Below are 14,108 nucleotides of genomic sequence, written 5' to 3'. Positions count from 1 at the left end.
GCATCATAATTTTGGTGGAAATGCTTAAATGGCCTAAAAAATGTTCTTGCTTAGTAGAACAAATGGCTAAAAAGAACATGAAAGTGTTTTTGTCCTCTGCAGCCGGTAAATTTACGAGCCACTACATTTAATAATTCAGAAGATGACTAGATTGTTAAAATAGAACAGGACTCCAGATGATGGTTGACCTACAAAAGAAGCCGCTCAAGCAAACACACCTGCCAACGTTGCAATCGTCAAAGAAAGTCGGACTGCTTCTTCCGAGTCTCGTATTGCAAATAGTTTTGTTTTGTTTTTGTTTTTTTAAGAAAAGATCAACTGATTTAGCTTTTAAAATTAGCTTTGAAAAGTGTCATCTACTTTTTTTCTTGATTTTCATCGGTCGATACATTTGTTTTCTTTTATTAAATTATTGGCCGCTTTCATTTAATTCCCATGGCAATAATTAAAATCAAATCTACTCTAATCTAATCTAGCATAATCTAATGTAGTTTCCGTTTCTGTTTGTGTGAGTAAACTAAACAGGGGAGAAATCTGATTGAAGATGATTTCACTGGGTTAAGATCATATTTGAGTGTGCGCTGTTGTGACATTTTGTCATTTTAAAGTGGGTGTTTTCAACCAGAAGCCCAGCTAAAGCAACAATCAGAGCTGGTTCAGCAGTTGTGTGTGCTATAAGATCTCTATGCATGTGTGTGTGTGTGTGTGTCACAGTTCTCGCTCCCTGGAGAGGAGACTCTTTCCTTCAGTTGCATCATGGGAGATGCTGCAAGTGTAACTGTGTGTTTGTTTGTGAATGTGGTCTGTGTGAATAATTTGTGTGTTTATGCATGCTTGTGTGCGTGTGACATTTTATTTGTGTGTGTGGTTCACATTCTGTGTGGAAGCGGTGGGTACAATGGCTCCGCTTGGGCCAGAAAGAAACGAGAGAGTGACGGGCAGCAGACGTCGTCTGTGAGCGTGTGCGAGAGGCTGCAGAGAGCGAGAATCTATGCAGTTCTCATTACCAGCCTGCAAAGTGGCACAGCGTATATTCTGCAAAAAAAAAAAAAAAATCCAGAACGGCACACACACACAAACAAACACACACATAGATACACACACAAGCTTTTTCCACAAATCAAAAAGAGCTAGGGTCAGGCAAGAGAGAGAGAGAGAGACGCACCCTTTTATCTTTCACATGTCTATATATAGCGATTCATGGTGGAGAAGAGTGGAGCAGCATGGGAGGGAGGGGACGTTGAGGTAGAGGAGGAGAGGATGGAGAGAAGGCAAGATGGCTGAATTAGAGTGGAGCATAAGGAAAGAAATAGAGTGATTTTTTTTCGTGTGTGTATCTGTGTGTGTGATTTAAAAAAGGAAAAGGAGGAGAATGCTTTCAACCTGCTGGTACCATCTTCAGGGAACAGAGACAAGGAAAAGTCAGGTGGGGGGACAGACACACGAGGAAAGTGAGAGGCCTGCCGGTAAAACTGGACTTCAGTGGAAAATCTGCAGGTTAGAGCGAACCAAATAAATAAATCATAGTAAGGCAGGCAGGGAGCTGAGGTCACTATTGTAATGGCAGACTGGATGATCGCCACAAACATACCACAGCTCCCCCCATCACCATCATGACACTCTCTGTGGTATTTTAATATTTTTGATTTAGCTTTTGCTAGTGGTGCAACGGATGAAAAAACTCACGGTTCCGATCGGATCACGGTTTTCAAATCATCGGATCAATTTTCGGATCAGCAAAAAAAAAAAGACAAGAAAAATTTAACTTGCCATTTATTTATTTAAGTATTTTTTGCCCATTATAAAACATTCAACTCAAGACTCATTTCACACAATTATGTAAAAACAAATTAAGGTGCAATATAGGGCAGTACACAGCTGTGTATCTACCACTCCACTGTAATATAATGAGTGGTCATGGTCACGTAGCTTTACGTTGCCCTGGAGGTCCACCCATCTGTAGGTAGAGCAACAAAAGATGCCTGTGACAGTTCAGCCATAACTTTAGACTTTTCCTGCTCATACATGCTTGGAACGATCTCGTCTCTGAAGTGGATGTGCAACGGGATAACATAGCATGGCTCAAGCACGTTCATTATATGTTTAAACTCCTTGTTTCACGCATGTCTGTAGCTTTTGTAATAGCTTTAGCCCGATTGGGCAGCAAAGGGCTGCTTAACCCTTGTGTGGTGTTCGTATTTTTGTTACTCAGCCAGTGTTCATGGGTCTGGTGGACCCGCTAGAGTTTTGGCTTTCCAAATTAACACTATCAAACAATTTTATGTTAAATTACTCAACAGATGTTTACTTCATCCCAATTACAAGACATATGAACAGCAAACATGGTTAATTTTTTCCCTTTACCTTTGTTAGATCACATTTATGAATTAATGTGCTTCTCGTTTTTCTTTTATATAAAATGTTATAAATAAATCAGTTATAATCAAGTGGAGTGAGTGGAAAGACACAACACATTTACACGTGAAAAAATAATTAATTGTTTAATTTTTCTTTTGACATAAACTGAACACGGGTCTCACAGACCCGAACACCATACAAGGGTTAAATGCCACAAACTCCTCTGCTCCTCCACTTGGTCTGCTAGTGCTGGCCATGACTATCGCTTGACAGACTGACCACGCACACCATACACATACTTTTCTTTTCTTTTTCAAATCTTCGGATCACGTGCGTGCCAAGAAGTGGGATCGGTTCGGATCATGGATCAACAGAGATCCCTTGGACCACTAGCTTTCCCCATTTAAGATTTTTGGATTGGCTTGTGGTTTTGTGAAATTAGAGCAAAAAGAGGACAGCAATTTCCTTGCAACAAATATAAATTGGTTGCATTGAAGTTTTTGGAATTTTGCAACTAATTGCCGCAGCAATGACTAGCTCTTCTCCCAGTGGTTGAGTGTTTAACACCCTCAACTTCTGGGAGGCCACTTTTGTGGTAGAAGTCAACCTGTCTCCAATCAATCACAGTCAACGCACATTGACCTCTGTCACAAAGATCGGGACATGTTTGCAAATAGTTTCCGTCTATTTTCTAAACGTACACATGTTGAAATTAATCTGAGTTGCTCTGCACCAGTGGGCACAATCATGTGCCATGTATCTGTCTTCAATAGGAGACTCGACTCAAATATTCCAACTTGCTGTACTTTGGTTACGCTGTAAAATATAAAAGGTTGCTGAGGATTTTGTCATGTTTCACTGACTCTCTGTTTCAACTCCAGGACTGACTGGACTCTGAATGTAAGTAGCTAATGTGAATTCTTGTTTAATGTGAATTTCTGTGTATGTATACAGCAAAAGTCTCTTCAGAGATGGCTACTGACTGCGAGTGGTTGTAGACGTTGCCCCCATCTCAGTCTCATTTAACAAGCACTTATTTATGTGCTCTGGTGATACCTACCTAAGTGTTTTTACATTTTCCGTTTAGGCTCTTGGATTTATGTCTTCTCTAATTTTCACTTTGCCTCCCTGCAATTTCGCCTGCAAGTTGCATTCAGGTTCACTCCACTTGAAAAATGTGACAAAAGTGCAGAAGAGACTCTTCTAACCTTAAGTGGAGTTAAAAAATTAGAAGATGTGTGTCTTTGCATGAAATTGTTAAATGCTCTTTATAAACTCTAAAGCGTTTTTCAAGGAGGATGGAGAGAGACAAAGTGAGAGAGAGAGAGAGTGCTTGCGTCACTCCCATAAAGGGACTGACTCTTGCTGAGTTGGGTGCTACACTGTTTCATTTATTTGATAAAGCTTCATTTGGTGTGATTTAAAATCTCCCCCTCATCAGGCTCGGCTCCCCTAAAGCACAGCCTCAGCGCCACGCCAAAATGCCTCATCAGCTGAAAACACACACAGCCTCCCGCGCGGGTGTGGGCATGGATGTGTGTCTGTGTGTGTGTACAATGCAAGCTGGTACTCTGGGACATTTTTCACTGGATGACTGAGACGGAGGAATTTAAATAGGTGTGGGCAGTTTTATGGAGGTTTGGGGTCATGGTGTGTGGACAGATGAAGAATTTTGAGCAGGTTAATAGTTTATTGTCTACATGGACAAATTTCTTTACTACAGTGGGTACATGCATCCATCACGTAGCTGTGAAGGTTCCTTTTCAAAAGCATAATGCAAGTTTGTGTATGTAAAAAAGTAACTGTGACCAGAATGCATGTATCGCCAACTTTTTGTGGAGTCAGCCACCATGACCTACAGTGACAGGGTGTAACAAATGTCAGGGAAATACGTTTTTTGTTTTTTGAGTGTGAAAAAGAAAAATATCAGCTGATTTATCAGAGTATCACACTTTTAACCTTCTTATAAATTAAAAGAAAATACAAAAGATGTTTTAATTTGTGTTATTTTTGCCACATGCAGCAAAAAGTGACATTGATAATGCAGCGGTCTAAAAAACTCACAAAATCTGTTTCAAATACAATACATTTGGTATTACAGAGTTAAAAATCCTGTTATTGTCAGCCTTTAAATTAACCAGACTGAATGAACTGGTTAGTGGTCTTTGGGTGTAAAACATATGCCATAAAATGACTAATGTGATATTTATCTCATTAGGGCCCAGTTGTCAGGTTGAGTGAAGGAATTTAAAATGACTTAAAACTTTGCATTAAATTATAATGTCAATAAAACTGGGAGATACTTTTCCATAATTTAGTTTAATTTAGTTTCCATAATGTAAATGTCTCATCAAATTGTCTACAGTGTTTTGTGCACATAAACTTAAACATAGTCGTAGGTCATCAGGGTATATTACTGGCTGTACAAGTGTATTTAGAAATGTGTGTTTGGGGGATAGTTTCCTTTAAGAAGTTCAACGATTCTTTAGAGGTTAACAATCTGCTCATTCTTATTTTGAAAGACCTGCAGGTGAGATAGTCCAGACCACTTCCTGTCTGATGTTTTCCTACCAGCACACTTACCATGGCTGGGCTGTTGATTTCATGGCCCTTAGCATCATTAACCTTACACTTACAATTTCTTTTTAACTTTTCACTGAATTTATTTATGACATTGTTATTATATGATTTTTGTTCTAATGTAGCAAAGAGATGGCTATTGTAAACTTCATTGATTACTTCTATGTGATTGTTTTCTGCAAACTTATTTCATATAGTTTTTTATTTATTATGTAATTTGTTTGTTTGATAATTGAAGCGACTCACTGACGATAATACAACTGCTCAATCTATGGCTCTTTTTTTAAAATGACTTAAATTATTAATGAACTATCCAAATTGTTGCCTTCTTTCTGCAAATTGACTGCAGTACCTGCCAGTCCTCTTTGTGTCTGTTGTCTAACAGTTTGCTGAGAGCTTTTACTGTACAAAAGTCCAAGCTTCACTGCCTAAGAGTGCTACAGTAGTAGCAGCTTTTGTTATACCCACACTGCAATTGCATTGTGAGTATAGTAAAAGCTCCTACTGTAGTAGCAGTATTAGGGAATAATGCATACTATAGTACAGCAGCAGGACAACATGATATATTCAGATTGTGTAGGTTTAGAAATGCTAAAGAAACCTTTTTTGCAATAACTGTGTGTGTGTGCGTGTGAGTGTGTGGATGTGCACGCGCGGTCAGTGTATTTGGCAGGGTAGAGCTTGTTTGTGGCCATCAGAAAGCCATTTTAATTAACAAGAGAGGAGCACACACACTCATTTTTGCAGTGCTCACCAATAATACCCTTGCCAGAAATTTCAGCTCCTTAATTGCTTCCGATTCACCTCTTTTTTTTTTTCTCAAAAGATGAATAGAGTGATGTGTCAGACGAAAGAGGTAAAGTAAGACAAAAACAAGGAATGGTCACATTTGGAGGAGACTAAGGAAAGAAGGAAATGGAAAGAGAAACATTGAGGATAAAATGAAAAACACACAGAAAGAAATAAAGATCTGAAGGAATGGGAGGAAATGAAAGAGAAAGACACACACACACAGGCAGAGTGTTACCTCCTGCTTTCAGCAGGTTGTTAGGCCAGTAGAGTGTCTGTCTGCTGAATAATAGATGGTGTGGCAGGCTAGCATGTAGTCATCAAGCACATACGCATGCACTCTCTGCACTGCGGCCTGAATTAGATTATTCAAATGAAATACATTTTAAGGTTATCCTAAAAGTGAAGGAATAACTTAAATATGAAGTAACCATGTAAAAACACTTACACACTGTGAAGTGCTGTAAATCCTGCACTTAGATCAACAAAAAGCTCTTTCTACAGATATGGAACCAGTTCTGTCTTCAGCACCTTTAATAACCAGAGTAGTCATTTGAGTGGTTAGGACATCATGGCAGACAGAATCTGTGGGTACATCTGGACATCGTCTGGTTTTAACATCACGCTCCAACTCTGCGACTCTTTTTTGCTTTTTTGCTTCAACACCTGTGAGCAGAACTGTTTCTGCATTAGATACTGGCCTCTCCTTTGTGATATAGTGGCAAAAGTGGTCTCTCACATGGCGCACCAAGCACAGCACAGAAACGCAGAGTGTAAGCGCAGTGTTCCTGTGACAGGGGAGCGAAATGTTGCAAAGCAGCAGGATACCATCCATACATTTTGGATAAGGTAAAGTTAAATGAAAAGTGGCTAAACCTATTTAACAAGTGTCTAGGTTTGTGACAGTTGAAAGGATGATTGGTACTGAGATGGTTTATACTGCCACACACACAAAAAAAATCTTTGGTGGAAGAATCTGAAGTCATCTCTACATTCTCCATCTGTCTTTCCAGTAGCGCTGCCATTCTCCGCTGTAATTTGGCCAGTGGACTATTATTAAATTGACTACTCATAGGATGGTTTTCATGTAGAAGAGAGAGATTTGTGGACTATTGCTGGTGATATTATTTTGATTTTTGCATCATATAATTAGAACTATGACCAAGAAGAATGCAGCTCCTCTACTGCTCAATAGTGCTCCCGGAGGCTAATAATATAATAGGTGTGAACCCCTTAAAGAGCCATAGTGGGTGTTTTGTCTTTGACCAATATAGCTTTATTTAAATTACAGCCAGGATACCAGTTCATCAGGTATACTACCTAGCACTACTACCACAGCTACCCAGTGGCTAAATAACGGAACATCTGGACAAAGCACTTTTTCACCAGTAATAAGATTCAACTTTGGAAATTGTAGTCTGCCTCTTACCACTGCACCTTTCACAAGTATAGGTGTGTGTGTTGTGTCAGCCAGCCAGCATGTGCCATGGAGTTCAGTGCCGTCTTGTTAGTGTGTACTCCGTAGACCGACCTGTCTCATCCTCTCACGTCAGCCGTTCGCCTCTTATCCTTCACACACACACACACTCGCACACTGATGCACAGAGGCTGTCCTGCAGGCCATAGTGTCAGTGTCAATGTTGCATCTGGTAAACACGACAATGGGCGCATACTAGCGCGCGCACAGAGAGACAGACACACACATGCAAGCTAACAGGATAATGACTGGACAATTAGGCACAGGCTTGATCTGTCTAGATGTATCCGGTCATCTTAGCCCCTCCAGCAGCCATTACTCAGGCATGGACACACACACAAAGCGCAACACATTCAAACACACTTGACTGGATGGAGCACTGTGAAAAGCTGGCTGCCCCACCAGGCAACCTTTGTGAGTCAGGCTGTGTGTCTGTGTGTTGTGGTGGGAGTTGGAATTTAACTCTCATGTACTGCTGTAATAAAGTGACCGTTTTCGGTTTGAATTTCATAATGTCAGTCACTGTTTCTCTGGCGTTTTCTTCTGCAGAAACAAAACTGTGCAACGTGGTGTGCTGACAAAGCAAATCAATCTTCCCTCGGGCTTTATTGGTTTTCTCTTTCGTCAAACTGATGGGTCTGAGTTTGAAAATGGAATATCGAGAATCGTACACGGAAGTACTGCAGTATTCTTGAGGCATACGCAATATTATTTGGCTTTTTTGTTGTTGTTGTCTCGCGTTCATTGCTGTTCGGTAAAATTAAAGGTTGTTGAAGGTAAAGTTCATGGTGGTGGCACTAGGGTTGTCTTGTTTAAATAAAGTTTAAGTACAATAAATAATATAATAACAGCGTAATGTGCTGCAGTGGCACCTATAAAGACATGGTAAAATCAACATTAACTGAAGTTCATGTCCAGTTAAGTGTATTTACAAAGACGGTAAACAAGCAGATGAGTCACACGGTGCTTTACAGAAATGGTATCAGACATAAAAATGGACACAAACAAAGGGGGAAAAGCTACAGTGAAGAAAAGCCCTGCCTTCTATACGATATGTAGCAAAATTCCTATGTATTTGTACTTTATTTATCATAATGTTTTAAACTGTTTTGAGCACCATCTCCCCTTTTATTGTCATTGCTGTTCTTGTTATTAGTCTTTATTTATTATTTGAACTATTGCTCCAATCTTTATATTTATTTCTAAATGTTCTTAAATACTACATCTTCTGTTGTAGTATTTAAGAACATTGCAGGACCAAAGAATTCTACTTGTTTTACTTGTTCCAATAAAGCACTGAGATTTGCAGATTTACATTTCCTTGGCTGTGTGACATTACAAAGAATAGTAAATATGTAAACAGACATTCAGAGCAACAGAAAGAAAAATGTCACCTGGTAGGCTGGACTTCTTTTCAAATCCATTGTAAAAATGTTTGCATGTGTCGGTGGCTGGATCTTTGTGGTGTGAATGGCTGCAGTGTTGTGTACTGTATATGAGGTGCTTCTTCCTGGTGCTATTGGCTTTAACCCCAGCTGTACTCCATTTGAATGGATGATTCTCACCACCATCATTGCAAACTGCATCGTCCTGGCTCTGGAACAGCACCTTCCCGATGGAGACAAGACGCCTCTGTCCGAACGACTGGTAACACACATTTTACACACACACACACACATACACACACATTTAAATGTGGTTCATGTACATGTGCAACATATTCATACATATTCAGTGTGCGCACAGATGGAAGTACATACACATGGAGACCGTTGAGGTACACTGGACACACTGATATCAAATATGCAGAGCTCACTCACACAGGCTAAAATAAGAAAAGAAAAACAATACGTTCTCATCATTTTTATCACATCATTATTTCTGATGTGATCAGGCCTGTGAATTGAACTTTGGAGCAAATTGGTACATTTCTAACCATGTTGACTGATATTGTTCTCAGCACTTCATAGGTTTACACCGATTAAGTATAACATTATGACTTCCTGCCTAATATTGTTTTGGTCCCTTTTGCTGCCAAAGCAGCCCTGACCTGGACTCCACATGACCCTTGAAGGTGTGCTGTGGTATCTGCACCAAGATCTCAGCAACAGATATTTTAAGTCCTTTAAGATGCGAGAAGGGGCCTCCATGGATCAGACTTCTTTGTCCAGCACATCCCACGAATTTAGATCTAGCGAATTTGGAGGCCAAGTCAATACCTCAAACTCGTTGTTACGCTCCTCAAACCATTCCTGAAGCATTTTTGGCAAGGTGCATTGTCCTGTTGAATGAGGCCACAGCTATCAGGGAATATCTTTTCCATGAAAAGGTGTACATGGTTTGCAACAATGCTTAGGTAGGTGGTATGTGTCAAAGTAACGTCCATATGGATGACAGGGCCCAGCATGCACAGCAGCCTCTGCTGACATCTTACCAGGTAAGCAACACACACCCGGCCATCCATGTGATTTGAAAGACAAAATGATTAATCAGACCAGGCCACCTTCTTCCATTGCTCTGTGGCCCAGTTCTAATCTTTGGTGGTGCTTTCGTCAGTGGATAGGTGTCTGCATATGCAGCCCCATACACAACAAACTGTGATGCTCTGTGTATTCTGACACCGTTCTGTCAGGACCAGCATTCACTTTTTGGGGCAATTTAAGCTACAGTAGCTAATCTGTTGTATCTGACAACACTGGCCTTCACTTCCCACATGCATCGATGAGTCTTGGCCACCCATGAGCCTGTTGCTGGTTCACCACTGTTCCTTCCTTGGACTTACTGACCACTGCAGACCAGGAGCACCCCGCAAGAGCTACAGTTTTGGAGACGCTCTAACCCAGTCTAGTTTGGCCCTTTTCAAACTGGCTCAAATTCTTATGCTTGCCCATTTTCCTGTTTCTAAGCTCTCCTCAATTTTGAGGACCACATGTTCACTTACTCCCTGATATATCCCACCACTAACAGATGGCATGATGACGAGATAATCTCTGTTATTCACTTTACCTAACATTAGGGATAATGTTATGCCCGATTTGTGTAAAGAAGTTTTAGGCTGCCATTAAAAACAAAAACCCTAAAGAAAAAATCTCCTTGACCCTTTTTCTTTTTCTCTCTTACATTTCACTTTTCTATCTGCTCTTCCCTTCTCTTTGTGTTTCTACTCACATAACTACCCATAACTTCACTTTTTATATTCCTTCTCCCATTTTTCCCTTTCCATCCTTTTCCTCTCCCCTGCAGGAGGAGACAGAGCCCTACTTCATAGCCATCTTCTGTTTCGAGTCTGGAATAAAGATCCTGGCTCTCGGTTTTGCGTTACATAAGGGCTCCTACCTGAGGAACGGCTGGAACGTCATGGACTTTGTAGTTGTCCTCACCGGGTGAGTCCACAGCTCTCGTTTTAGTTTTGGATTTATTTTAGCGATGTTCTTCTAAGTGGGGTTAAGATGAGGTTTTATTTTCTTGTCTGTGTTTGTGCCTGTTTGTGTTTATAGTGGTTAGTGGTTCCTAATGTGTACATGCTTTTGGACACTGAAATGTGTAGGCTGTGTTTCCATGGCTACCCATTTCACTCGAGTTCCAAGTTTGGTGGGGTAATCGCATGGTGAGGCTTTGTTAAAATTTGTTCCTCTGGAGTGAATAATTTGGGATATTTGTGTGGGGATTCATACATCTGTAATTAGCCTAAAGTGGACATTTGTCCTGCTGTAATTTTCCTTCAGTTTAATTTCTGCTTGGGCATTTATCACAAACATAAACATTTCAGCTTTAAAAAAACAGCAGTGGGTCCACATAACGACACTAGTGTCAGCCAATTTCTCTTCATTTTCTAACCTGATGGCTGAGGCTAGATTTACAGTTAGGACAGAAAATGTTGAAATATTGTCTCTGCCAAGCGTTATAACTGAATTTCCAGGTTGTTACATTCAGCTTCCATCTTGAGTCTGACACTCCTCTGCTCTAACTGATTTCATTCAGGCAGGAATTCGATTTTCCCAAATCAATCACTAGAGACCAATATATGCTCTTAAATCTCTTAAGGTTCACCACGTTTTTCCATTTATGTATTGTAGCCATTCCTCAGGAGTGCCAGAATAAACAGTCGTGCATCATTAGATAATTGCTTTAGTCATACCCATGGCGCTGACTGACTAGTCATTGATCCTTCTGCAGCGGTCAATGGACAGGTTGTTCCTCAGCTGAGAAACTGGAGTTTCATGTCACAGTGCGAGATGAATCAGTCCGCCCAGTCAGATGGAATATGTCAAAGGTCTGGACCTAGACAGGTTTCTGCAAAAGGAAGCTGTGAGCAGCTCATTTAACTCCATTGGAGTCCACATAGAAAATGCATTTTTTTTATGGATAGTCAAACTCAAGGAGAACTAGAACCAATGACATGCCAGCTTACTACCCGACTTGGACTTAATTGTAAGCTGTTCATATGACTGCGTATTTTAGTGTCCTGCAATGGTATGCATGTTTAATAGGGGACACGAATGGAGGCAAACAAAATATATCAAAGAGGGTCCATCACACTTACCTCTAGCTCCATATTGTTATTCTTGGACTCTATGAATGGAGTCATTCTGTATGGTTTATAGTTTATGGTTCAAAAGAATACTATTTGATTTTATAATGGATCTTCGAGCAGCCCTTCAGTTCATCTTCTCTCCACAACAAGATGTTTTAGCTTTTTTCTCAATTCCCTTAAAGAAACTTTCTTCTGATTTGATCCCCCTCCCCACAAAAAATATTCAGACATGTGAATGGGTGGACCTTGTTTGCTCATAGCCAGAGCTCAGTGCCTGAGATGACCATATTTGTGATATTCTATGACATCATAAATATCCAAGAGTAAAGAAGCCTGAATACTGGCTCTTAACCACGGATGACAAAAATACAAGGCGAGGCACAAGGAGACAAACTTTGAACAAGGTAGAGCAGGAGCTGGTAAAGAGACTATCAGACTAAGTAATGAGGGGTATAAGTACAGAAGGAGTTAACAAAGTGAAATCATAGATTGTTGAGCAGACAAAGGTGGGAAATTAAACAACAGAAGTTTACCACAATGAAACAGGATGTGTCTAAAGCCACAGTTACAACTAATGTGGTGGTTAGTACTCCCTCAATCTGTGACATCAACACACTCCCATTAACCATTTATACTGGCACTTGAGGTGTGCTGGACTCACTGCAATCTTCTAAATAAAACAACAAAACAAAAACCACTGTATCGGTGCTGATATGGGAATAGATGTTGAAACAGGAAACACCAATCACAGTATTGTTTTACGTAACATTTCATCTTTACTGACTGTAACATGTCAGAATCTCTGCTCCTGCAGCAGTATATCATTGAAATGCCAGTGAACAGCCCTGCTCATATTGTCATGTCTCCAACCCAGCTGCATTGTCTTTACATATATGCCAGCAGGTGGCATGAGTAGTCATGTGGTTGCCAGGTGATCTAAATATGGCTGCCTAAACCATAGTGGGTGGGTGGGGGGTACAGATGATAAGAAGATGTCGAGAGGAGAAATAGGCAAATAACAGATACGCATATACATACACACAATTATTTCGGTGATAGTGTAACAATATTACAGACAACACATCATCAGTAATTTTTAGATGAATCCTTACTCAGTCTGTTTGTGTGTTTGCATCAAGTAGCTTGACTTTGTGTCTTTTCTAATCTCAAACACACTCACACAGACTCAGCAGAGGTCTGGTTTGACAAGGTGTGTGTGTGTGTGTGTTTGTGATCAGGGCCACTCCTCCTCAGTCACTCTTCCTTTAATGAGGACACATACACACATACACGTACACAGGCTGGATCAGAGCGTCCCTGCAGGGAGCAGCAACCAGGGCAAAGTGAAATGTCACTTCTGCAAGAGATGGGGGAGCTGGTTTGTTGTTATGGCAATAGCCAACAGAGTGGTAGCATAGTTTTCTGCATCCTTCTTTCTCTTTTCTTCTGCTATTCTATCTGTATTTAGTTAGCTGAAAGCGCTAGTTGCTGAAGCTAAAACAAGAAGTAGAGAAAATCCCAGCTGGATTTAACTAGAGCTTTAAACTGGTGGCCTTTTACTGCTTGAGGTAGTGTTGTTAGCCCTTCCGCTTTACCCCCATCATCATGTCACTCAGCTTTACAAGATGTTAACTGATGCCATGGGAGCTAAACAGGCAAGCATAAATCGCAGCCAGTCCTCAAGTAAGGTGTGTTCACATGTAGTGATGTTTTTATCACCTCTGCTACCACATAGTGTCTCCAGAGAACTGATGACAAGCCACGCACAATGCAATACTTTTTCAGAAAGTAGCATACTGTAGTTTCTTTTGTTTATCTTTGGCAGATCACAACCAAACTGTCCTGCTGTAGAGCACCATATTAGAGGTCTCTGGGTTTGTAAGGGAATGGAAATACAGGTCCCATCTAATGGGTTCCCTAAATTTTCTTTTCTTAGAGGAAAAAAAGAGAATTCTAAAAAAGCAGTAAGGAAAATTATAACATTTATTGGGTTTAAGGGGTATTATAGATATGCTGGAATAACACAGGGGATTTACAGCGTAGTGGATTCACCTACTGATGAGCAGCACATCAGGTTGTTCTTCAACTGTATTCCCTGAAAAAAAAAAATTAAATGGTTTCGGACTGGGAATACACTCAGTGTGATTTGCTGGGGGGCAGTCTACATGTTCTTGCCTCTGCTGAATTATTTTTACCCCTGGTGGAGATAAATTTCTCCCCAAGTGATTTTTTCTAGAGTGTGAACAACAATAACATCACAAATGGACTTTCACTGACTTTCCTTTGACAGTTAAGCTCAAATGGCAAATGGGAGCTAGCTTGAGCCATACCTAACTTTTCATTATGCCACTGAGCACAAATAGATTGTCC

General features: G+C 40.4%; 1 protein-coding gene across 1 annotated transcript in view; it reads left to right on the top strand.

Annotated features, from left to right (window-relative positions):
- The window catches only part of cacna1ab (calcium channel, voltage-dependent, P/Q type, alpha 1A subunit, b), a 147,694-nt gene that overhangs the window by 24,434 nt on the left and 109,152 nt on the right, over positions 1-14,108 (top strand). The window contains exons 2-3 of the mRNA XM_082535931.1: positions 8,685-8,851; positions 10,448-10,587. Of these exons, the coding sequence (XP_082392057.1) occupies positions 8,685-8,851; positions 10,448-10,587 (307 nt within the window). The remainder of the gene's footprint in view (positions 1-8,684; positions 8,852-10,447; positions 10,588-14,108) is intronic.

This window comes from Aulonocara stuartgranti (assembly GCF_965226115.1).
Source record: "Aulonocara stuartgranti genome assembly, chromosome: 6".
Lineage (NCBI taxonomy): Eukaryota > Metazoa > Chordata > Actinopteri > Cichliformes > Cichlidae > Aulonocara > Aulonocara stuartgranti.
Note: the sequence above shows the minus strand (reverse complement) of the source record. Positions and strands in the feature narration are given on the sequence as shown.